General features: G+C 43.0%; 1 protein-coding gene across 1 annotated transcript in view; it reads left to right on the plus strand.

The window, feature by feature from the left end:
- gli3 (GLI family zinc finger 3) overlaps positions 1 to 26,430 on the plus strand; it is a 112,522-nt gene that overhangs the window by 65,841 nt on the left and 20,251 nt on the right. The window contains exons 5-7 of the mRNA XM_086066330.1: positions 12,808 to 13,013; positions 16,227 to 16,379; positions 24,553 to 24,754. Coding sequence (XP_085922456.1) covers positions 12,808 to 13,013; positions 16,227 to 16,379; positions 24,553 to 24,754 — 561 coding nt within the window. The remainder of the gene's footprint in view (positions 1 to 12,807; positions 13,014 to 16,226; positions 16,380 to 24,552; positions 24,755 to 26,430) is intronic.

The raw sequence follows: 26,430 nt of genomic DNA on the forward strand, positions 1-26,430 counted from the left end.
TTTTTTTTTTTTGAAAATGGCCAAATGGCTGTTCGATCAAGCGAGCGTTCAGCCTGGACTCGAAAAGTTCCCGAAAAGGCCCTGAATTCAAGAACTTGCTTGGAATGCAAATACGCCGCACCAGCAATGAATTCTATCCACTGTGTGCATTTTGTAGATCTATTTTTTTTTTTTCCCAAAAGGCGTTTCGGTGCTGATGGAGTCCGAAAAAGGAAGTTATTTTCTGCATGTCTGGATGGCGAAGGGTGTGTGCTTTTTATTTCATTCGGGAGTGCGTGTTTGTTCAGCTGCGGGAGGTTTTCATGCACGCACAAGCGCGGAGAGGCCAAGAAAGAGACGGGACTGAATTTAAAGCAGAGTAAGGAATTATTGTTTTCTTTGGGTTTTTACGCATACGGTTCTACTAAGCAAGTGAGCTTTTTATTTCAGTCGCACAACACGCAGTTAAAGCACATCGCAAACATGTACGCATGCAAAAAAAATGGAGGCAGATAGCTTAGCATCAACAAACATGTTGATAACGCATACAAGGAAAACAAAGCAGCAAGAGAAATCAACCGGAATGAAATATAAATCAAAATCAAATTGGTTGTAACTTGTAACTAACTTTTACGCTTCTTACAGCTAATGCTAAGCTAAGCTAAACCAAAAAATGTTGTTGTTATTCTTGCAATGTTAAGCTAAGCTAAACCATTTTTTTTTTAAATTCTTGCCATACTAAGTAAGCTAAGCTAAACTAAAAAAAAAATGGTGTTATTATTGTCATGCTAAGGTAAGCTAAACAAACAAAAATGTTTGTTATTCTTGCCGTGCTAAGCTAAGCTAAACCATCATTTTTTTGTTATTCTTACCACTGCAGGTGATTTGGAACCACATAAGTATTTGTAAGCCGGTGTGTCATCAATATCATATTTTGAATGAATCACAACAGCTAAAGCTAAGCTATGCTAATACACGTCCATATTGTTGCTGCCTGAGTGTTGTCATGAAGCTCTGAATTTGCATCAAATCTACATTCCAGCAGAATGCATGTTTGCCACAAGTTTTATTCCGAACTTACACACACAACATCCTCTCGTGTGTGTGTGTGTTTGTGTGTTTTTCAAGGGTGTGCGCCCTGTTTTGTTATTTACATAAACTGTTGTCAGAGCGCCCAATCTGCGCATGGAGGAGCGGCGCGGCGCTTAGCATAAAGAGTGCAGCCTTATCGTCGCCCCCCCCCCCCCCCAAAAACCCAGCCTCCCATCCAGATGGGACGAGGCCGAGCGTGTGCACACGCGCGTACACGCACACACACACACACACATGCATGGTAGAAAACAATAGAAAGACAAAGGGCCCTTGTGTAGTTTTTGTTGTGAAGAGAGAATGTGTGTGTGTGTTTTTTTTTTGTTTTTTTTTTAATATCTGCTTACATTTGTGTGTTTGGGCTGTATTTAAAGTGGTGTGTAGTGTTGTGTGCACTATTTTCACACAACTGCATGATGTGTTTGTGTCTACTTGGAACTGCTAAGTAGTATTGGGGCCACACTGACAATTTTTTGGGGGGGAGAAAAAGTCAAAAAGTTAGGAGGGAAAAAAGTTACCTTACATAAAAAAAACAAAAAAGTTGAAATGTTCAGAGAATGAAATGGTAATGCTTGAAAATTGGAAAAAAAAAAGAAAAGCAAAAACTAACAATATTCCGCAACTAAAGTTGTGAGTGTCTTCTTCTGTGTTTCGTCATGAAATCTGCATATTGTGTTGTACTGCCCCCTGGTGGCATGCACGCCACAATGAGCAGCACAAGCGCCATTGAATTAAAGCATAAAATCATGATGCACAAACACTTTCATTCTTTACATTCTATTGAATGATGACATAAACCATCACCACTTATTTGCAGTATTATTATTTTTTAACCTAACATTTATTCATGTTTTTTTTTAACAGCGCCAGTTCTTTGCGGATTTTTGCTCTTCGCGGCATAACATCATTATTTTATTCTCCGAGAATAATATTTGCACTTTATTCTTGTAAAATAAAATAACAATTTTCTTTTTCAAATTACAACTTTCTTTTTTTTTTGTGGCCTGCTATGTTCCTTCATAATCTGTTTTCATCCTCGCGGGACAAGCGTCTTTTCGTAATGTTCCAATGATGCAGTTGAATACGTTTTAGACGGGACGATTGGCTCATAAATTACATCCGGAATGAAACGCGCGTCTCCCATCTGGGCAGGTGATCTCTGTCCAGATAGGGGGCGCTGTCACCGAGACGCATTCCGCTTCTTCATCTTCTTCTCCGACTGTCCCGGGTCACCTTTTCGTCCGCCCCTCGCCTTCCTCCCCCACTTTCCCACCTCCTTGCGTGTTGAAGAAGGGGGTGTGTGTGTGTGTGTGTTGGGTGTGTGTGGGGGGGCGGGGTTTGGGGGGGGGGGGGGGGGGCTGGCGGTCACGCAGTGGCTCTCTTCATGATTAATGGTGTTTATTCTTGACAGAAGCCTCCCTTTATTTATCTGCATTGCAGGCCGGCTGATACTATCAGTCACCTGAATGAAAAATATTCAGTCATACCAATTTTGCAGTATAATTGAGTAGAGTCACTTCCTTTCACTGTCCTCCTCCTCCTCCTCCTCCTCCTCCTCCTCCTCCTCCTCCTCCTCCTCCTCCTCCTCCTCTTCATCCTCGCCGGCTCGCCGAGCTCTATCTGGCAGCCTTATCGTCGCCGCGGTAATTTTTCCGCGCCGCGTTTGTTTGATATGGAGAGGCTGGCTTGAGCCGCATTTGACATAAAGCCTCTTCAATTTTCGAGCGGGAGGGGGGGAAAAAAAAAAATACAGAAAGTTATGCAGCGCTGTGTGGAAATGCGGGATTTTCACAGAATGGAGATAAATATATGGGGCAGATTCAAGCTGCTTTATTATATCTGCCCGGTTTTTTTCCCCCCCCAACACCCTAAATGGGCCGCTTTGTGCACTCCACTGGGATGTTTTCGTTGTGTTTGTAAATGGGAGTGAAGTGAGGAAAAAGTCAGCACGGGTCCGCCTCGCAGGTCTGAGGTTCTGGGTTTGAATCTGCGCTCCTCGTGCTCGTGTAGGTTTCAAACCTACCACCTTCCAAAATAGGCAAGTTAGCTTCAATGAAGTCTAAATTATACAATCAGAGAGAATGTGAGGGTTTCGGGTCCAAGCCTCTTGATTTTTTTTTTTTTTTTTTGGGGGGGGATCTGCCGTTGCCAAGTCCCGATCCAATAACTCATTCACTCACAGCCATTTTCACTGAAGCAACCCTCTTTGCTCCTGGCTGTTTTGCTGGATTTGGACTGATTTTGCAAGGCCCACAGAATATTGTGTTCTATTGCTACAAAAACATGGAACATACCAAAAGAAAGATTAGTCTCTTCTTTCATCAGGAAAAAAAAAACTTTTTCCGTTTTGCAGCAATTAGCATTAGAATATAGCAAAGTTTCATCATTATTCACAAATCTGTTGAAAACACGGTCAAAACATAACTGATCTCTTATACTCTGCTGCCACCTGCTGGACAATTGTTGTAATAACGGCCGTTGCTTTAAGCGACCTCTTCGTGTCAGAAGCTCTAGCATAAAAAAACAAACAGCAGTGGTTCAAAAGAAGAACAATTGCTCAAATCTTTTGGTCGTGATTTAAGAAATGAAGACAATTTCCAAATCTGATCTTTTTCAGCCGATACCGATCTTCAGAAAATCACCCGATTGGCCCCGATTTCCGATCATGTGATCGTAACGGTCCAGCTTAATGTTCAAAAAACGAAAACGGAATTTATGGATTCCGCTTTATAAAATCACAATTGTTATGATGGCAGCGGCACATGCTAACGGCGGGAATTACTTGTGGTGTCTATTCTATTCTTAATCTGTAAATGCTGACTGACATCAAGTATCATTTCGGTACGTTAATGGGGAGGGATGGTGCGGGGGGGGGGGGGCCTACATTCATCTCTTGTTTGTAGCACGTTAGCGGATTAGCGCTTCTTTACAGCAGTCATTTGTCCCCAGCAATTTACGTTTGAGGTCTCCATTTGCGGCTCCGCCGTGGAGCACAAAAGGGGGTGCGCGTCTGAGGGGACCAGATAACGGGCAGGTGTGCGTGTGCGTGCGTGCGTGCGTGTGCGCGCGTGTGTGTGTCACCTGTGCTGCCTTTTTATTACCTCCCTCCTGCAACATGGCTCTTTTATCTATCGAACAAACTGTTGACAATGTGGACAATTCTTCTAATGTTGTAATGATAACAATGCTAATTTGCTAATGTGGGAATTGGTAACAGCTCAGTTTAAGAGTGAAATGTGAGCTCGTATGCTTTTATTTGAGAGATATTTGAGATACTCTCTATTATTGTACTTGTTATGTCTTTAAAAAAAAAGAGAATTAAAACACACAAATGTGACATTCAACAATATTCTCTAGCAGAAATTCCCTCTCTGCTCTTTTTGAACAACTTTTACCAGAGTTTAGTTGAGGACCTTCTTTGCCTCTGCTTTGTAATTATGCTTCATCTTCCAGTAGAGCTCAGTGCTGCCCGGCCATGCTGTGGCACAAAGTGGTATTACGCTCTAAATTCCTTCTCGCATCTGCATGCTGTAAAAACCTTGGAGAAAAAAAAAAGTGTTCTTCTTGCCCACGCGTGACGGGACGAGCGCTCGCTCCCACAACGCAAATGTGGACTTTGCATTAGTCTCATCTGAGGCATCCAGACCCGACGAGTCCACTCTGGGGGCCACTTACTGCCAGCGAGGAAGGAGAGCGAGCCGGAGGAAGGCCGTCGTAAATCCGCTCTTTTTCCGTCCCCTCTCTCCAAGCAGCGCCGTTCGTTATCGGCGGCAAATTTCACTCCTTTTACAGCAGCGAAAATGAATTTGCGGCGCATGAAGCCGTCCCGTCTTATCAGATGTGACGTCCATTACTCCTGATGGCTGTATCGCTTTGCGGCAAAAAGAAACCCTTGACAATCTTTTTGGAAAGAATAAAAAAAAAAATTGTGTAGAACTGCTTAAAAAAAAGTTGTTTTTTACTTTAACATAAAAAATTTTTTTTTTTATTATTTGTATGGATTGTTTAAAATATTACTAACTATGCATCATAATTGTTTTAATTTGGCTTTTCATAGATGTGATCAGCTGGATCGGGTCAGCGAATATTTTGCATTTGATGAAAAATCGGTGATCGTTTGGAAAGTCATCATTTACGGATCGATCGGCAAAATGAGACGTGACAGCAAACACAATCTCGTTCATTTTAGGGATCGTTAATAACTCAAAGTTTGTCAGCATTTTCCGTGTATTGAAATGCATTTTGTTGAGCTTCAATTCTACGCAAATGTTGGCTATTCGTGGCTATTATTAAACGTATTGCTGTTAATGTTTGCCGTGAACGCCAGCACAAGCGTTCCAAGTCAAATTAATCGCGCGTTAAAGAAGCTTTAAATTAACTCACAATTAACACACTGATGTAAATAGATTTTAAATAAATGCTATCAGTCTATAAAAAAAAAAAACATAAATGATTGAATTTTCCCGCAGCCGTTTAGCAGCTGTGCGCGTGATCCCGCCGCGTCTGCGAACCGAACGCGGGGGATGAAATATGAAGGAGCGCCGCTTGACGTTTTATTAGCGCAACAAGATGGATGAAAAGGCCGTCGCAAAGTAGGCCGGCCGGCCGCTGGCTTCTTCAGTTGTGCCCGCGCTTGTCCGTCTTCTCCATCCTTCCGCACTAACGGCGGCAAGTGTGCATTAACAGCCGGTGAGGGATTTCACGGTGCACAAGCCAAACATATTCTCGTACCCGACGCTTCTTCCCCTTTGTTGCTTTTCCTGCCGCCCGCTCCGCCCCGTGCAGCTCGGATCAATCGGGAGGATTACGCGTCTCCGGCGGCGTGTTTGCGCTGCTATTGTTTGTGACCGGTTCAGGCCCGAACCCGCCCGGCGTGATGCGGCGGATTGAAAGGGAAGGGGCGGGCGCTAGCATGTGGGGTTGAGTCATGGATCCATGCCGTTTTCCCCTCACCTGACACACTTGTGTGTGGGGGGGTCAGGGGTTGGAGTTTTTAGCTGCAGGCGCCGGGCGCGAGCCCCCTGCGCGGGAGCAATCAGACGGCGGGAAAGGAAAAGATAGATGCGCTTCCTTCCTGTTTTTGTTGTGGACTGGCCGCTAGCCCGGGGCGAGCCGCGGGAAGTCAAAACACTGACAGCTAATTCCGCCGCCGCTTAAACTCTCACCTTGCCTTTTACCTGGAACCGCAACGCAACAACAATGCTACTTGCTGGACTGCAGACAGAAAGTCAAGATATACAGTCAACCCCATGGGGTTGATCTTCCTGCGATATTAAAAAAAAAAAACAATTCCATGTACTTTTACCCCTGCCACATACTTTAAACAGATTTAAACGCACTTTTTCCAATTATTACATTCTTGCTCGCACAGTTCGTACTAAAATGTTCGACCAAAAGCTACATAATGTTAAAATAACGAAAAAGTCCACTAGCTGATATTTGCTAATAGAAGTTAGCATAGATGTTACGGTATTTATAACCTTCAAACCCTAAAAGAGACCCAATTTTTTTTTTTTATATATAGTTTTACCTCATAGTTTTAACTCATTAAACACACTTTTTGCATTCCTCAGTACGGAAGCTTGGAACTGTCAATGTTCAGTAAAAATGTTTCACTGCAAATACATTCGAACTCAGAGGTGGCTAGCTAGAGAGCTAGCTAGCTAGCTCTCCATGTGCTTGGTTTCCTGCTAGGGAAGCTAGCGAGTTAGCACAAGGGGCTTAAGCCAAACTGGCAGGGTTTTTATTTTCTGGCCCTGGATTTGGAAGCTTTGGCTAAATGCTAATTTTGGGAAAGAACCCTGCCATAGTTTTGGCTTTAGCCCCTTGTGCTATGTTTATAGCATTTAGCCTGCAAGTACGTTTGAACATATTTGCCAGTATGTTCGAACGTATTTGCGAATACGTTTGACCGTACTTAAATACGTTTGAATATACTTACAAATTTGTTCGAACATATTCGCAAATATGTTTGAACTTTGCGCTTAGGCTAAATGCTAATTTGGAGGAAAATATGCTACGTTTGCAGCATTTAGCCTGCATCAGTCATTTAGCGAACATACCTCAGCAGCGCCTGCTGTCATTCACTTGTTCTCAAAAAATGGCAGACAATCATGTAACGTCACTTTGAGCGAAACAATTCTTCAAATGAGAGAAAAATTGTGCTCGTTTCACTTAAAAACTCACACATAAAAACAAAACATAATTAAACATGGTCTCTTCAAACAACAAATTGTCCAATCAAACCATTTAGGTTTTAACAAAAGACTGCTAGCTTAACGCTAACTAACATGTCATGCTAACAATTGCTACTTTCACTTATACGGAGCAGCAACACATGCGAGCAGAGTATACAACAATACTCATTTCTAAATAACCACCACAACTGGAATTGAGTTCGCGAGTTAGTTCGTTGATACGGGTTCATGGTGCTGGTTCGATTCCCTGCAACACACAACCACGCTCACTCCCAAGCCAGGATCTCAAATCGTTGGGTCGTGTCATGAAGGGCCGCCCGGCGTAGAAAATGCGCCAAACAAATCATGCGAGTTGACTCGCTGTGGCGCCCCCTGCAGGGACAAGCTCAAAGTGGCAAGACTGGAAAGTCATCAAAGTGGAACCTTCCATGCGCTGCTTCGAAAAAGCAGACTGAAAAAACAAAAAAGTGGTCTGTTCCCTGATTACTTTGATAGTACCGGGGGGGGGGGGGGGGGGGGGGGGGGGAGCAGGCATTTTGTGTAATTTCTCTTTCATGTTTCCTCAGTAGATTTGTTTTGTTCTTATCTCGCTGATTGGAATGAGCTTTGATAGCAGCGTGGAAAAAGGGGCCCGACGATGGGAACTTAAGAACTAGAATGGAGTTCCGTCCAACGCGGACCTTCGCCAAGGCCTGACCATCCTTTTCTGGATCAAACATACGCACTTCCGCCTCATGTCGACATTTGCTCATTAAAGGTTGCATACGCCAGTGAGTAAAAATTGTGCATGGCACTTAAAAAGCATCCAATCAGATTGCTGTACATTTTATGGGAACGTATATGTCCCGCCTCCAGAAGAGTCCCATCACTTGATGGGACATTGAAAAGGAAAACTTGACCCGCCCTCTTCCACCCAAAGCCTTTGATGTTTGGGACGGGGTGCGCCTCCCCCAATGGGGTCACATATTTATCCTCGTGCTTGGCAACTCCCTCCCACCCGAGGCCAGGCCACTGAAGGAGGACATTTAGATGCCAGTGAGCACCCCCCCCCCCCCCCCCCCCCGCTTACTCGCCTTTGATCAGCTCCTGAATAAACCATTCTCAGATTTTTGTCAATATACTTTTTAATATTTTTTGGGGGGTATTATTTGTACATTTATTTTAGGTTTGTTCTCATGTTATCAATCATTTTTGGGGTTAAAAAAATAAGATATACCGGAAATTGGCACCGAACCGAATTGAATCGAATCGGATCGTTCCACTTCGTTCCGTATCAAGATACGTAGCGGATTATTTTTTTTTTTTACAGTAATGGCATCATCTAATAATTTACCCTGTCAAACTGAGTCGCGCCATATTGAAAATCGAATTGTAATCCCACTGAATTGAACCGAATCGAACCGTTCCACTTTCAAATCGAACCGTCCTTGAACCGTTTCGCACCCCACATAACAAAAACCGTATCGAATCGTCTTTTGTGAGAGATATATATATATATATATATATATTTATATATATATATATTAGGGCGGGGTTTAAAAAAATCAAATAACTGCTATGGAATTGATTTTCCTTTTTGAGCCTGATATCAATTCATAAAACCATGAATTGAGTATTTTAATATCAACCTTTTTTCCCCATAAATTCCTAAGAAAATATAATTGTAAAGGTTATCTTTTGTATTCTTTATTTACAATTATTGAATTAATTAACCATTTACGGCCTCCGCAAAATGTCATTTGGAATTTGTTTGTGGCGTTTTTAAATCATGCCCTTGATCTATAGTAAGAATTGATGTTCTATAATTAAACAATGTCGATTGAATTGAAGCGGATCAAATCAAATCGGGAAAAATTTAAAACGAATCGTACTGAACCCTTGTGAATTGAAATCGAATCGATTGAGGAAATTAGAATCGATACCTAGCCCTAATATATATATATATATATATATATATATATATATATATATATATATATATATATAAATATATATATATATATATATATATATATATATTGCCTTGACGCATTATAGTACCTTAAATGATGAGCATTGGCGTTTTTCAGAATTGCTCGCAACTCCATTTTTGGCTCGTCACACAAAGCAACAAAAAAAAAATCCACCAATCAACTGCTCGGAAACACGACAAGTCGTAAGTTTGAGGAACTTGTAAATCAAGCTTGTATTTTTGGTGTCGCCGTTCCGCGGCGGAGGTATTCCGGCGTGGTTCTCTTCCTGTTGTTGCAGACCTCTGTGTCAACACGGGTCCAGTCTGCTCCAGCGCCGCCGCCGCCGCCGCCGCCGCCGCCACAATGATACCGCGGGTGCCTAAATGAAGCCGTCACGCGCACGGCAACAAAAAAGCGTCCGTGTTGACGTGACCTCGCTTCCCCAAACAAAAGACGAGTCTCGCTCGGACGGCGCGGACAAAAAAAAAGAAGAAGAAGAAAGCCTCAAACGTCTCCCGATGGCGTATTTATACCCTGGCACATGCACAGTCGAGCGGGAGTGGGAATAAAACAACATCCTGTGGCCGCCCCGCGTGTTAACATGCCTCGTCGTAAAAAGACGCCGCTTTGAGCCGCGGGGAAGGAAATGGATTCCACATGTGCGTTACTAACTCTTTCCTTGCGCGCCGTCGGCTAGACATCTTCGGGGGGCTTCAGGGGGGGGGCGCGTAAATCTTTGTGAAGGTGTGGGAAAAGCGACACGCATTCAATGTCACGTTGGATTCATACACGGCATCGGACCACTCTGGGTACACGATATCCTCCTTTTTGGTGGTTGATACTCGCCAAACTCGGCATCGTTACCTCCTCCAAGGAGACTGTCATCGCTCGACTTTGCAGATCCAGAAAAAGGAGCCGATCCATAATCTTTTATTTCAAGTCCGAATGCCGGATAACCTTAGAAATACCCCCAAAAATCTTGGTACTGTTCCACTCCAGTCCAGAAGGTGGCAGTAAAAGCGTTCCAATATAGAAGATTAGGGTGCACCAAAATGTTGGCATTTTTTGTTTGTTTGTTTTTACATGACTTAAAAAAATGAAAAGAAATAAAAAATGTAATTAAATAAATAATTTAAATTAATTTTAAATACATTATAAATAAATGATTTATATATAAATGATAAATTATCATTTAAATTTACTTTAATTATTTTTTAAATTAAGAAACTTGCTCACTGACTAACTCCATTTGTATAGCAACAAGTAACGTATGGTACAAAACTGGTGCCAATTGCCATACACGGCAAGCACCGGATCGAGTGGGTCACTGCCTCACTTAGTACTGCCATTTGCACTCCATCATGTTGCACTTTATATAGATATGACATCATTGCATTCAATTAAAAACGATGAAACATTCATTGAGATATCGCAGCCCCTCCCAGCCCATTAGCACGGCACTGATATTAGTCATTCTTCACAGAAGATCAAGAATATATGACTCTGAGTACTCTTATTGTGCCTGTCTGCATGTTTCGCTGCACGTTTGTGTTCAATCAGTTGCCGAAGGGCTGATGGTACCGCAACATCGATGCTATTTAGCGTTAGCATTAAGCTAATGGAATGGAATGGGATGACGTAAAAGCACATTGGATCTTTTTTTCTTTTTGTCTTTTTTTTTGCAGCCTAGCCTATGTTCCAAAGTGTTGATGTGTGTGCAAGACGTGTCATCACGCACACACACACACGCGCGCACCAACACAGTGAGAGCCTTGAACGCTCCCCGGCAGACCCTTTGGGCTAATTAAAGAAAGGCGCCGTTAGCAGTGAGCGTGTGTCCAAGTGTGTGCGCGCGACCTTTAATAATGTGTGCCGGCCTCATTATTGGCCCCGGGCCTGAGCTCTTTCATTAGCTGTGGCGCGGAGGGCTGACGGGGGGATCGGGGGACGGGGCGGAGGTCGTAATTGGGCCGTTCCGGTCAACCTCCACACCCCCCCCCCCCCACCCCCTTCAGTCACGGTCACGGCGAGACAAACTCTTCGGCCAGGTCCGGCTCCTCGCTCGGCCGCCTCACGGGGCCTTGGGTCGCGGCGCGCGGGGTCCGCTGGGAGCAGGAAGAGCTGCGGAGGGGCTAATTCGCTCTAATCTCTCGGCCTGTTAATGTGCGGCCGATATGTGGATTTCTCCTCATCCTCGAGCGAAGGTCTTTGCGATGAAGGCCCTCATTAGGAAGTTTCCGACCCCTCCTAGCCAATTACACGGGGGGAACTTTTGTCCACTTTTATTGCACACATCAAAAAGATGAAGAAAATCACTTCGCACGTTCTATTCGAAGACGCGCGGCGGTGGTCGGCGACGAGCGGCTCGCGTTGATCCCGGGAACGTGTCGGTGGAATTGAAACATTTTTAAGTTGTTATCAAATCTGGATGGATTGATTGTTCTGTATCAATGGTACTCAAAATTCTTTATTAGAACCGGGGCATCACCACACTCAAATGTAATTTTCCTGGTTTGTTATGAATAATCATCCCTCATTATCCAACATTTCACTACATCAGATATTAAGGGTGTGTCAAAAAAAAAATCTCGATTCTCGTTTAGCACGATTCAGAATCCATTTTAAAGGTCCCGAAATCGATTTTATTTCAATTATTTTATTTTCTTGCCCTCTTTTGTGTGTGCCTTTATTGGGAGCGCTGTTCATGTTGTACTCAATTTGGCCACTGAGGGGCAGTGTGGTTCCGCGCTTTCTGATACACTGTTAAGTTGTAGCCACATGAGAGAGTAGAAGGAAAAAGTCACGTTCAAGTTATGCCAATAAAAGTTATATTTTTTTGCAGCGTAGGAAGAGCATATGTTGGTGAGTAAAGTTAAGATGCTTCTCTGTAAACATTACTGAAGCGTTTTGTATGAATAGCCGTTCTTTTGAGTGATAAAAGTGCGGCGAGTGGAGCGCTAATTAGCATTAGCGAGTCGGACTGGAGTCGACCGTGACGATTATTTGCACGTCTATAAATTGAAGCAGAAATCAGAAAATCGATTCCGAATTTCAGAAGAGAAAAGAAAGAACATGTTATAGTTTATTGCATTATATGTATTGTATTATATTATATTACTTCAAGAATTGTAATCCCTCCACAGCTGCTGCTCTTTTTCAGTCGCCTGAACGAAAGGAAAAAAGGCGAAAATGCTGATCATTGTTTTCCAAAGCAAAAGTAATTGTTTTATGGAAGACTAAAGAAACCGGAGAATATTTACTATTGTGAGCTGAAATTCCGAGAATTTGGACAATTTTAAACAAAAAGATATGCAAATGATTCATCGATGACCAAAACATTTTCGATTCATTTGATAGTCGATTAATCGTTGCACCTCTAAAAAGCATATTCTTCGATGGGCAATAATCGATGCCGTCTGTTTCGCCATTTCCTCGCCAGACCCGTTTTCATTCGCTCAACAGGCGCACGCACATTCAACATCACAGATACTACAGTGTACAACGTGAGGATGGCGACTTCTATTTGTGCTGATCGAATGGCGATGACTGATTTGGGCTCGTCTCCCCCCCCCCCCCCCCCCCCCACACAGGCCGCTGGCGGGCAGTCCGGCCTTCTCGGACATCTCCCTCATCCGCATCTCGCCGCAGCGGAACCCCTCGGTGGGGGCCGAGTCTCCCTTCCACCCCTCGCACCCGTACATCAACCCCTACGTGGACTACCTGCGCTCCCTGCAGCCCCTCGCCAGCCCCTCCCTCTCCGTGCTGTCGGCCACCAGAGGCCTCAGCCCCGCCGACGGTGAGAACAAACGCTCCGTTTTTTGTTTATTTTTTTTCACATTTTTGTTTGGTTTAGAATTTTTTAGAAAGTCAACAGTGGCCATGGGTTCAATTTGATGTCAACAGTATATTGTTGAGAAAGAAAACAACAAACTCATCATCAAGCAAGCGAGGTGGACATAATACAAAAAAATAATGGAGTTGAGGAATTGCTCCGATTGATTTGTGAGCTTTGAGCGCACCTGATTGCCGGCATAATAAGGCAAATTCCTGGTAAACGAGAGGCAAGCGGATCGGTCTCTATTAGGACCCAGGGGTTTGGCTCAGATGCTATCCGGCTGATGAGGGTCATGTGATATGCGGGGGGGGCGGGGGGGGTTCGGCGAGGGCGGAAGGGGGCACAGGAGGCTAATCCATTTGATCTGTGAGTCGTGTCCAAGACCGCCGGGGTCACTCACTGTTATGCTTGGCAGGGGTCAAGTTCACACACTTCCTCTATAATAGGTTTTTGATGAGAAGATGATTACATTTGATCAACTTCATATTTGGATTCGCATTTTTGAATGAATGTATTTTGAATTATTTTGTTTGGACATATAAACATAAATCATGTGAAAAGTAACGTTTTGTGACGGAGAAGGTTGAAAAATATTTTCTGGTGTACCCGAAAAAATAAACATGAGAAATTGCATGTAAATGTCTCATTTATGCAATGCTAATTAGCTGAGGTCATAATTATACATATTGTTCAACTACGACCGACAATCATTCATAACACTTCATATCGAGGCGCTTGCTTACGATGCGTTTTCCAAAAAACATGCCTAATTAAAATTAAACTGCACTAATCAACTCACCACCAGAGGGTGCCGGAACTGCACAAATGGAATACAACCTCTTCTTTTGAACAGATACGCTACTTTTTAACTCATTGACTGGCAGCCATTTTCACTGAAGCAACCCCCTTCTCTCACGGCTGTTTTACTGGATTTTGACGGATTTTGCAAGTTCCACAGAATATTGGGTTGTATTGCCATAAAAACATGGAAAAAGAAAAGAAAGATTCGAGGCTCTTCTTTCATCAGGAAAAAGAAAGTATATTTGTATCCGTTTTGCAGGAATTATTCACAAATCTGTTTAGAACAGTGAGGGAAAGAGCTTTGCAACATGGCCTTGGTTGATCTCTTATACTCTGCTACCACATTTTTTGTAATAACTACCATTGCATTAAGTGACCACTTCATGTCAGAAGCTGCATCTCTAGCATTAAAAAAAACAAAAAAAAAACCAACAACAACGTATAAATACGTTTTTTGGGAGTGAAGGACAAAATATTTAAACCGTATTTATACGTTTTGGGGTTTGAGTTAATATCTTGACATGACAACGATCTCGCGGCAATATTCTCGTTATTATGTGCCTCGCAGCTGTGAGGCTCAGCGTTGCATTGACGGATGTCACGAAAAAAACGTGTTCACGTTCAGGTTCATGATACACGGTCTGCGCCTCTTCTGGATTAATTATTACTTTTATTTCTCCCTCTACGCTCATGATCTTTATGCTAATTAGGTCTTTAATCAGCGCTGGGGTTAATTAACTCATCAGTGGCTTTGCTGTTGTTAGCATGTCAGCAAGTTGGGCAGTAAAAAAGGCGCGTCGATGAATGACATCTTCAAAAGTGGGTGGGATCCTCCGCTTTGTGGGATCCTCCGCTTTCTCCGTCCTCGTTTAGGAGGAACGCGCCCGAGAACATTGAAGTACCACGATAACACACGCTTGGCACACACACGCACACGCACACACACACACACACACAAGATGCCCTCAGGATCGCACTGCGATGCCAACGTTTCTTATTTAGAAAGCCCAGCAAAGCTCTTCTTCTTCTTCTTCTTCTTCTTCTTCTTCTTCTTCTTCTCTTTCTTGGTCTTGTGTGCACGCGTCCCCCTGAATGGGCCACATTACGGCTCAATGCAAATGCAAAGCTCGGGCGGAACAGCGGAGACAATCCACAAAGTCCCCACTTCCACCGGGGATATAATACCCAGATCAAATTAATTTAGCATCTCTTAGCCCCCCCCACCAAGCCCCCCCCCCTCCCTTATAGCGCCATTCAGCCAATCGCATGCGGGAAATCTCCTCATTCCGTCTTTTCTGGAGCGAAAAGTGGAAGGGGGGGGGGGGGTGGCGGGGTTGAACTTTGTGGTTCTCAACACATTCCACGTTCGCATCCAAAAGCGCCGTCTTTTCCTTTCCCTCTTTCAGGGAATATTTGCATAAGGAAAAGCCACCAGCGCCAGATGTTTATTTTTAGGCTACGGCTGAAGGACTTACGGGCACGCCGTGACGAGGGGGGGAAAACGACTGGGAAAATGAATGGGAAGGCGTAACGGAGGCGGGATATCTCAGTGTTGGTGCGTGCGGCCTTTTGTGTTCCCGCGCCGAGCGTTTAAGGGAGCCGGTTGCCTATCTGCGCACGGCAGATGCAGCGCACCAGCGAAATGCGTGCCAGCGCGCACAATCGAAAACGCTTAATGGCGCTTAACGTCACAAGGCTGTCACCCAAATGTATGTGGACATATTTATCGCTGTCGCGTCAACCATCGTCGCAATATTTTGGATTTAATCAGCGTTTTCCGGCTTAACGTTCATAAAATCCCAAATATTGGGGTGATCGTTCTAATATTCGCTGAGTTTTAAGTGGCTATAAGTAGAGAGACCATACATTTTGGTTATTATTGATTGCGTTTTTTTTTTTACCTGAAGCGACGTTAACTCATTTGCTCCCATAAACGTACAAATACGTTCTATTTGAAATATTACCATGCTCCCAAAGACGTATTTATACGTTTAATTTTATTTTTTTATGCTAGAGCATACAGAAGGCTTTGACGCAGCCTCTGAACTGAAGAGAATACTTGAAGCAATGGTCGTTATTACAAAAACGGCCAGCAGGTGGCAGCAGAGTACAAGCCATCCAAACAGGGCCATGTTGCCCATTGCCCTTTGACCCAGGAATATTATTGCTGTTTCTGAGAAACAACCATAACAGATGGGTCCATTTGACCCGCATCATAACGGGAGAGCTCTCAACTGTATTGGAAAAAAGTGAAGAGCGCATCATGAAGTGCTTTAATACAAATGTTTTCAATTTGAGTCCAACTTGGACGTTTGACAATTTTTGAACGGCAATTTCAAATGGAACTTCCTGCATGTGTGTTGCGCCCCGCAGCCCCCCACGCAGGCCTGACGCCCTCCGAGTACTACCACCAGATGGCCCTGCTGGCGGGCCACCGCAGCCCCTACGCGGCCGACCTGCTCCCGTCCTCGGCCGGGGCGGGGGCCGCCGGCGCCCTGCACATGGAGTACCTGCAGGCCATGGACAGTAAGTGCAAAACGCAAACTCGACCATGTGAGATTCCATTTGGATTTGATTTTGGGCAACTTTATGATTAGGCGGACAATTTTAGTGAATGAGAGCTATAAAGTTCATAGTAGTAAATTGTAATGTAATACGTGGAGGACATGCTTTATTGTTTCTGATTCTGGTAATCATCAGTCCAAGCCATCATTATCAGTATTTATGTCATGATGGAACGTGAGTGGATGATGGATGGTGGACCCAAATGCAGGGAAATAGGAATCAAGTGCAAAGCGTGGTACTTTCATTCACCCTAGGGAGAAAGGTGAGCAGACAACCATGACAGGACTGGACTGGACTGGTCGCCATGACTGGACAGGACGTGAGTAGACTGGTCACCATGACTAGAACGAGTGTGACGCCTGACAGGACCTGATTTGCCTTGACTTGACTTGGCTGTGACGGGGATGACTTGGCTGTGACGGGGACGACTTGGCTGTGATGGGGACGACTTGACTGTGTCGAGGACAACTTGGCTGTGACGGGGACGACTTGGCTGTGATGGGGACGACTTGACTGTGTCGAGGACAACTTGGCTGTGACGGGACGACTTGGCTGTGAAGAGGGCGACTTGGTTGTGAAGAGGACGACTCGGTTGAGAAGAGAACGACTTGGTTGCGAAGAGGACGTCTTGGCTGTGAAGAGAACGACTTGGCTGTGACGGGGACGCCTTGGCTGTGATTAGGACGACTTGGTTGTGAAGAGGACGACTTGGCCGTGAAGAGAACGTCTTGGCTGTGAAGAGGACGACTTGGCTGTGACGGGGACGACTTGGCTGTGACGGGGACGACTTGACTGGGTCGAGGACAACTTGACTGCACCGAGGACGACTTGGCTGTGACGAGGACGACTTGACTGGGTCGAGGACAACTTGACTGCACCGAGGACGACTTGGCTGTGACGAGGACCACTTGGCTGTGACGTGGACGACTTGGTTGCGAAGAGGACGACTTGACTGTGACGTGGATGACTTGGTTGTGAAGAGGATGACTTGGCCGTGAAGAGGATGACTTGACTGTGACAATGGCTGCTTCGCTGTGACGCTGACTTGGCTGTAGCGGGGACTTGACACACGAACTTCCACTCATAACATAAACAATGCACCCACAACGACTGGACAAACACATCAGATTAAATACATCAACACTAAAGAGACGCACACAGGTGGACGTGCTTAGACAAAACGAGACAAGGGAAGAAACCGGGAACACAAGACAAAAACACCCATAAACAAAAATCCAACCCCCACAGAACCGAAACATGACAATTTGATCATGTTGCTTCACAAAAATTCACAAAATTAAGTAACTTTTTGATTTTTTGATTGATGTAAATCAAAAGTTACTATAAATGCTTACCAGCTGCCGGGCAGAGGCGTACCTGCGACTGTACACGGACGGACCCAACAGCTCCACTTCTTGTGACATGATTTAAATGAGCCATTATCATGAGCGGACTTATGCTAATGAGTTATTTTAAAGTGTAAAGGGGGGGCGAGGTCGGAGCGCCTCGGCCCCGGCTCGCTTTGATGGGGAGCGTTCGCAGGCGGGCGGGCGGGCGGGCGGGCGGGCGGGCGCCTGCCCACAAACTAATTAAAAGTCGGCAAAGTTTGCGCGGCTATCAGGAAATTAATTGCTCTTAAGCGGGAATCGGAATGTCCCGCCATTCATCACGGCAGAACTCCTTTCTTCTTTGTCACGTTTTAAGATTAATGGCGTGAAACAAAACAATTAGGGGCACGTTGAAGCCACGATGCGCTCGCTGCACTTGACTTAAGAGCGGCCTGTGATCATCGGCGCTAATAACTCCAAATAGGAAGCGGGATGGACTCCATCAAGGAGGCTTTCCGTGATAATCTGGACTGCGGCGACTATTTGAGCGTAATTAGCGGCAGCGTGAGCCGCGCTAAGGAAACAATGGGCCCGTTAGCCTCGCCGTGCTTTTTCACAGGCTTTTGTCTGTGGTCTTGCTGCCTAATTAGTGCCAAAATGTCCATATTATAGCGCTATATTACGGACTGGATTTATTGCCTAATTTCCCTTTTTCTTAATTATCACAAGTAAATGCTTGAACTCAGTTTGGTACCCAATTAGCATAGAAAGTGAACACACAAACAAAGACGGACATTGTATCATTACCAAATATAAATTAGCCATCGTAACTAGACAAAGTGTCATTTCGGCAGAAATTGCGTGCGAATGCTGAAAAGCCGAATGCTAACATTTGAATGCATGTGCTTATGAAATTAATTGAAAGATAAATTGCTAAGGTACTCAAAAGTGGTCCAAGCGGGTTTTTTTGTGATTTTGTCATTTTGTAATTTGTAAGGTAATTGCTCTAACCACTTAGCTATCTTGACTTGTTTGGAAATATTGGCTAATATGAATTTATTTTGAAAAGTGTCATCTGATGCTAAAAGCTAACATGTGGGAATTGTTACACGGCAAAAATTGGAAATATTGGCTAATATGAATTTATTTTGAAAAGTGTCATCTGATGCTAAAAGCTAACATGTGGGAATTGTTACACGGCAAAAATTGGAAATATTGGCTAATATGAATTTATTTTGAAAAGTGTCATCTGATGCTAAAAGCTAACATGTGGGAATTGTTACACGGCAAAAATTGGAAATATTGGCTAATATGAATTTATTTTGAAAAGTGTCATCTGATGCTAAAAGCTAACATGTGGGAATTGTTACACGGCAAAAAATTGGAAATATTGGCTAATATGAATTTATTTTGAAAAGTGTCATCTGATGCTAAAAGCTAACATGTGGGAATTGTTACACGGCAAAAATTGGAAATATTGGCTAATATGAATTTATTTTGAAAAGTGTCATCTGATGCTAAAAGCTAACATGTGGGAATTGTTACATGGCAAAAATTGGAAATATTGGCTAATATGAATTTATTTTGAAAAGTGTCATCTGATGCTAAAAGCTAACATGTGGGAATTGTTACACGGCAAAAATTGGAAATATTGGCTAATAGGAATTTATTTTGAAAAGTGTCATCTGATGCTAAAAGCTAACATGTGGGAATTGTTACACGGCAAAAATTGGAAATATTGGCTAATATGAATTTATTTTGAAAAGTGTCATCTGATGCTAAAAGCTAACATGTGGGAATTGTTACACGGCAAAAATTGGAAATATTGGCTAATATGAATTTATTTTGAAAAGTGTCATCTGATGCTAAAAGCTAACATGTGGGAATTGTTACACGGCAAAAAATTGGAAATATTGGCTAATATGAATTTATTTTGAAAAGTGTCATCTGATGCTAAAAGCTAACATGTGGGAATTGTTACACGGCAAAAATTGGAAATATTGGCTAATATGAATTTATTTTGAAAAGTGTCATCTGATGCTAAAAGCTAACATGTGGGAATTGTTACACGGCAAAAATTGGAAATATTGGCTAATATGAATTTATTTTGAAAAGTGTCATCTGATGCTAAAAGCTAACATGTGGGAATTGTTACATGGCAAAAATTGGAAATATTGGCTAATATGAATTTATTTTGAAAAGTGTCATCTGATGCTAAAAGCTAACATGTGGGAATTGTTACACGGCAAAAATTGGAAATATTGGCTAATAGGAATTTATTTTGAAAAGTGTCATCTGATGCTAAAAGCTAACATGTGGGAATTGTTACACGGCAAAAATTGGAAATATTGGCTAATATGAATTTATTTTGAAAAGTGTCATCTGATGCTAAAAGCTAACATGTGGGAATTGTTACACGGCAAAAATTGGAAATATTGGCTAATATGAATTTATTTTGAAAAGTGTCATCTGATGCTAAAAGCTAACATGTGGGAATTGTTACACGGCAAAAAATTGGAAATATTGGCTAATATGAATTTATTTTGAAAAGTGTCATCTGATGCTAAAAGCTAACATGTGGGAATTGTTACACGGCAAAAATTGGAAATATTGGCTAATATGAATTTATTTTGAAAAGTGTCATCTGATGCTAAAAGCTAACATGTGGGAATTGTTACACGGCAAAAATTGGAAATATTGGCTAATATGAATTTATTTTGAAAAGTGTCATCTGATGCTAAAAGCTAACATGTGGGAATTGTTACACGGCAAAAAATTGGAAATATTGGCTAATATGAATTTATTTTGAAAAGTGTCATCTGATGCTAAAAGCTAACATGTGGGAATTGTTACACGGCAAAAATTGGAAATATTGGCTAATATGAATTTATTTTGAAAAGTGTCATCTGATGCTAAAAGCTAACATGTGGGAATTGTTACACGGCAAAAATTGGAAATATTGGCTAATATGAATTTATTTTGAAAAGTGTCATCTGATGCTAAAAGCTAACATGTGGGAATTGTTACATGGCAAAAATTGGAAATATTGGCTAATATGAATTTATTTTGAAAAGTGTCATCTGATGCTAAAAGCTAACATGTGGGAATTGTTACACGGCAAAAATTGGAAATATTGGCTAATAGGAATTTATTTTGAAAAGTGTCATCTGATGCTAAAAGCTAACATGTGGGAATTGTTACACGGCAAAAATTGGAAATATTGGCTAATATGAATTTATTTTGAAAAGTGTCATCTGATGCTAAAAGCTAACATGTGGGAATTGTTACACGGCAAAAATTGGAAATATTGGCTAATATGAATTTATTTTGAAAAGTGTCATCTGATGCTAAAAGCTAACATGTGGGAATTGTTACACGGCAAAAAATTGGAAATATTGGCTAATATGAATTTATTTTGAAAAGTGTCATCTGATGCTAAAAGCTAACATGTGGGAATTGTTACACGGCAAAAATTGGAAATATTGGCTAATATGAATTTATTTTGAAAAGTGTCATCTGATGCTAAAAGCTAACATGTGGGAATTGTTACACGGCAAAAAATTGGAAATATTGGCTAATATGAATTTATTTTGAAAAGTGTCATCTGATGCTAAAAGCTAACATGTGGGAATTGTTACACGGCAAAAATTGGAAATATTGGCTAATATGAATTTATTTTGAAAAGTGTCATCTGATGCTAAAAGCTAACATGTGGGAATTGTTACATGGCAAAAATTGGAAATATTGGCTAATATGAATTTATTTTGAAAAGTGTCATCTGATGCTAAAAGCTAACATGTGGGAATTGTTACACGGCAAAAATTGGAAATATTGGCTAATAGGAATTTATTTTGAAAAGTGTCATCTGATGCTAAAAGCTAACATGTGGGAATTGTTACACGGCAAAAATTGGAAATATTGGCTAATATGAATTTATTTTGAAAAGTGTCATCTGATGCTAAAAGCTAACATGTGGGAATTGTTACACGGCAAAAATTGGAAATATTGGCTAATATGAATTTATTTTGAAAAGTGTCATCTGATGCTAAAAGCTAACATGTGGGAATTGTTACACGGCAAAAAATTGGAAATATTGGCTAATATGAATTTATTTTGAAAAGTGTCATCTGATGCTAAAAGCTAACATGTGGGAATTGTTACACGGCAAAAATTGGAAATATTGGCTAATATGAATTTATTTTGAAAAGTGTCATCTGATGCTAAAAGCTAACATGTGGGAATTGTTACACGGCAAAAATTGGAAATATTGGCTAATATGAATTTATTTTGAAAAGTGTCATCTGATGCTAAAAGCTAACATGTGGGAATTGTTACATGGCAAAAATTGGAAATATTGGCTAATATGAATTTATTTTGAAAAGTGTCATCTGATGCTAAAAGCTAACATGTGGGAATTGTTACACGGCAAAAATTGGAAATATTGGCTAATAGGAATTTATTTTGAAAAGTGTCATCTGATGCTAAAAGCTAACATGTGGGAATTGTTACACGGCAAAAATTGGAAATATTGGCTAATATGAATTTATTTTGAAAAGTGTCATCTGATGCTAAAAGCTAACATGTGGGAATTGTTACACGGCAAAAATTGGAAATATTGGCTAATATGAATTTATTTTGAAAAGTGTCATCTGATGCTAAAAGCTAACATGTGGGAATTGTTACACGGCAAAAAATTGGAAATATTGGCTAATATGAATTTATTTTGAAAAGTGTCATCTGATGCTAAAAGCTAACATGTGGGAATTGTTACACGGCAAAAATTGGAAATATTGGCTAATATGAATTTATTTTGAAAAGTGTCATCTGATGCTAAAAGCTAACATGTGGGAATTGTTACACGGCCAAAAAAGTGTGGAGAGTAAAAATCACAATAACGTGTGGGAATGCGTCAGCATTCATTTTAATCGCCGGAATTCAAGGCCTTAATGAAGATACGAATGTCGCCAGATCTTCATTTCATTTCTCGATCGAAAAAGGAACTTCTGCGAAGAAGTTTGAAGAGGTTTGCGATGGCGCAGGACGCTTTCCGCCATGTTGGGGGTGGCCTCACGGGACCGACGTTTATTAGCGCGCCGCCCAAATGATGAATCGGCCTCACGCCCGAGACAGAGAGGGGCGACCTGCCCCCCCCCCCTCGAAGCACAACTGTCCCTCTAATTTCCTCTTGATTTATGGACAGCAGGCCTGCTTATGCACCGCGTCATTAATTCTTGCGGTTGCGCAAGGTTGCAGACAGGAGACTGACAAAATTCAGCAGTTGGCGCGAATATCGACCGCGCCGGGAAGTAAGCAAGACTTTGGCTACGTTTTTACATGCCGTCAATAAACCCTTTTCAAAGCCCGAATATTGACATTATTTGAAAGGCCGCGTAAACGCGCAAAGTAAACAGAATAGGACCCCATTTCCAAATATCAACGCGGTCGTCGGGGTGGCTCCTCTGAACGGAACTTTGGTCTCTATTCGCAAGGAATCGCGGTCTTCGGGAACTACTTGTATGCGTGGCGGCCATCTTACGTTGCCACTCATGAAGCCAGCTTAACTTGAATACGTTGATTTCCCCGCGTTGTTTTCACGTTATTTTCTGTCCCTGGAGCAAAAATGCTACAGTGTGTATACATACGTACACACACACATATATATATATATTAGGGGTGTGAATTGCCTCGTACCTGGCGATTCGATCCGTATCTCGATTTGACAAATTCCGAAGTTCCTACTTTGATGAACTCGGGAATTCGTCCAAATGATCCCTAATTGGAGGCAGGTGTCCTTGACAGATGGACGACGCTCAATGAGCTTTCTTCTTTTTTTTCTTTTTTTTTGCCGATACTATCTGATGTGGGCGGAGCATGTTGTCAGTTTGAGGATCATTTTGAGGATTCGGCCCGTTGATGGCGTCTGCATCAGAGACTTGGCAAGACTTTCTCCATTTTGGGAAATATAAAGGTAGTTGTTGCTTTGCTTCAAACCAGAACGGTGTTGCTACACGCACACACGCGCACACGCACGCGCACGCACACACACACTGATTAACATGTGAATGGAGCGTTCTGTAATCGTTGGATGTGTCAAGTGAAGAAACGGAGCATTTACATTTGGGAGATGGATGGATTGTGGGGGACGTAAATGGGGGGGGGGGTGGCTGTGTGTGTGCGGGGGGGGGGGGGGATTGGGTGTTGATGTAGGCCGCATAAGCTGGTTTTGTTTGCCTTTTATGAAACAACTCCAAATGTTTTATTTGCGAGTCTTGAGTCACAAAGTCATTGTGTCACAGTGCCGCATCCCTTCAGCCCCCCCAGCCCCCCCCTACCCCCCCGCCCCCACCCCACCCCTCCTACCACCGTTGTTCGCCTTCTTGTTTGTGACATCGCCGTGTGAAAAGACAACAAAAGTCATGTTTTAATCTCCACCCGTGGCTCTTTGTGCGCACGCACGGAGAATGGCGGAGAATGGCGGCCGTCTTTTGCCTCCTTTTTTTTTTACCCATTCAAACCCCCGTTTTTTTGTATTTTTTTTTTTCCCTTGATTGCATCTGAATGAGGAGTCAAATTGGACCGGGAGACGTATTAGCATACACCGCCGGAGCGTTCGGGCCGACATGAAAGGCTTGTTTTCTTCGGCGTGAAATGCAAGCAGTGCATCAAGTGACAACCGAGCACTCAGTCGCGCCGTCGCTTTTGTTACGTGATTGACAAAGATGTCAAGCGCAAAACTTTTTGTACGGCTAGAATGGGATTTTTTTTTTTTCCCGGACTGGGAATGAACTTTCCGCCGCTCCCCGCAGGTTCTCGCTTCTCGAGCCCCAGGCTGCCGTCGAGGCCCAGCAGGAAGCGAGCGCTGCCCATCTCGCCGCTGTCGGAGCACAGCTTCGACCTGCAGACCATGATCCGCAACTCGCCCAACTCGCTGGTCACCATGCTCAACAACTCGCGCTCCAGCTCGTCCACCAGCGGATCCTACGGACACCTGTCGGCCGGCGCCATCAGGTAAGCGCGCCAGCAATCACCAGTTGTCAAGTCACGTGACAAAAAAAGCGACAAACATTTACATTAAGATTAGGGGGGGTCAAAATTTGTGCGGTAATTTTCAGTTAATGAACTCATTCACTCGCAGCCATTTCCACTGAAGCAACCCCCTTTGCTCCTGGCTGTTTTCCTGGATTTGGACTGATTTTGCAAGGCCTACAAAATATTCATTTTTTCCCCTTTTTTTTTTTCTGAGATCAGAATATTCTGTTCTATTGCTATAAAAACATGGAACCTACCGAAAGAAAGAAAGATTAAAGTATCTTCTTTCATCAGGAAAAAACTATATTTCTATCTGTTTCCGTTTTGCAGCAATTAGCATTAGCATTAGCTAAGATTCATCATCATTCACAAACCTGTTTAAAACAGTGGGGAAAAGAGCTTGTTGCAACAGGGCCCTGGCGGATCTCTTATACTCTGCTGCCACCTGCTGGCCATTTTTTGGAATACCTACCATTACTTTAAGAAGCTGCATCAAAGCCTTCTGTATGATCTAGCATTTTAAAAAAGAAAAACAAATAATTAAAAAATCTTAATGGCCTGACACCCCTAATTTAAATACAAAATACAAATGAACAATTATGGTCCAAGTATGGAACCCTGTGGGACTCCACATTCCTTGTCTGCTGTCTTGGATTTGGCCTTACAAACTGGCTTCTTGTACTGATTTAGTTCCTCAACCATTAAAGCCCCGCCCCTTTAATTTGATCCTCTTTCACTATTGCACTGTCCTGGGCAGGTTAGGTTGACATGGCAACACACAAAAGGCTGAAATCTGATTGGACAAGAATTCTAACATACAAATATTTTTCATGAGCTGAACTCAACGATCACAAAACACCAATTTCTCCCACAAATCTGTCCAAATCTTGGCACAAGCATGCCGTAGACTATTGCATGAACTTGCCCCATTGTTAAATCCCCGTGGGGTCAAAGTGCACCAAGGGCTCGCTCACAGACACTTTTTTTCCCGAAACGAAAACAAAAGATTCACTTGCGTGGTCCGTATAAACCAAGAGTGACGATTGTTTGTCGCGGGCGACCATTCATCGCGACCCCTCGCTCATAAGTCTGCCCATCTTATTACCGGCGTGGAGGGAAATCGATGGGCCGAGACGCATTTGGGGGCCCGCCGGCTTGTCATATCAGTCACCAGCGCGCCGCCTCGGCCTATTTGGGTTCCTGTCATCGGGACGGCGGTCCGAGCCCGCCGCGTGATTGATCAGGCTCCCGGCGCGGATCGCTGATCAATGGCCGCGGGTGGGGCCGTGGATCTTCCCCCCGCCGCTCGCTTCTGGCTTCTTTTCTTTGGCCGCTCGTGTGACTGACACCAGCCGCCAGGGAGGCGGCGAGGTCGGCTCGGCGGGAGCGGCCGGGAGATGCGCGCCCGCATGGGCGGCTTGATGCCGAAGTGCAAGTTGGAAACAATACTTTCATCTGTCTGAATTTTGTTTTCACTTTGTTCTTGGGGTTTGAAAATAGAAATATAGACTGGAATACGAGGGCTGTGCAATTCATGGAAATTCAATTACATTGTCAATTATTACACAAAATCAGCATAATCGTAAAAAAAAAGAAAAGATTATTAATAATATTAGTTTTCGAGTTGTTTTCGATTTTCAGATTTTGCAAGGCCC

This window comes from Leptonotus elevatus, chromosome 21, assembly GCF_054856555.1.
Source record: "Leptonotus elevatus isolate MCC_2025b chromosome 21, RoL_Lele_1.0, whole genome shotgun sequence".
Taxonomy (NCBI): domain Eukaryota; kingdom Metazoa; phylum Chordata; class Actinopteri; order Syngnathiformes; family Syngnathidae; genus Leptonotus; species Leptonotus elevatus.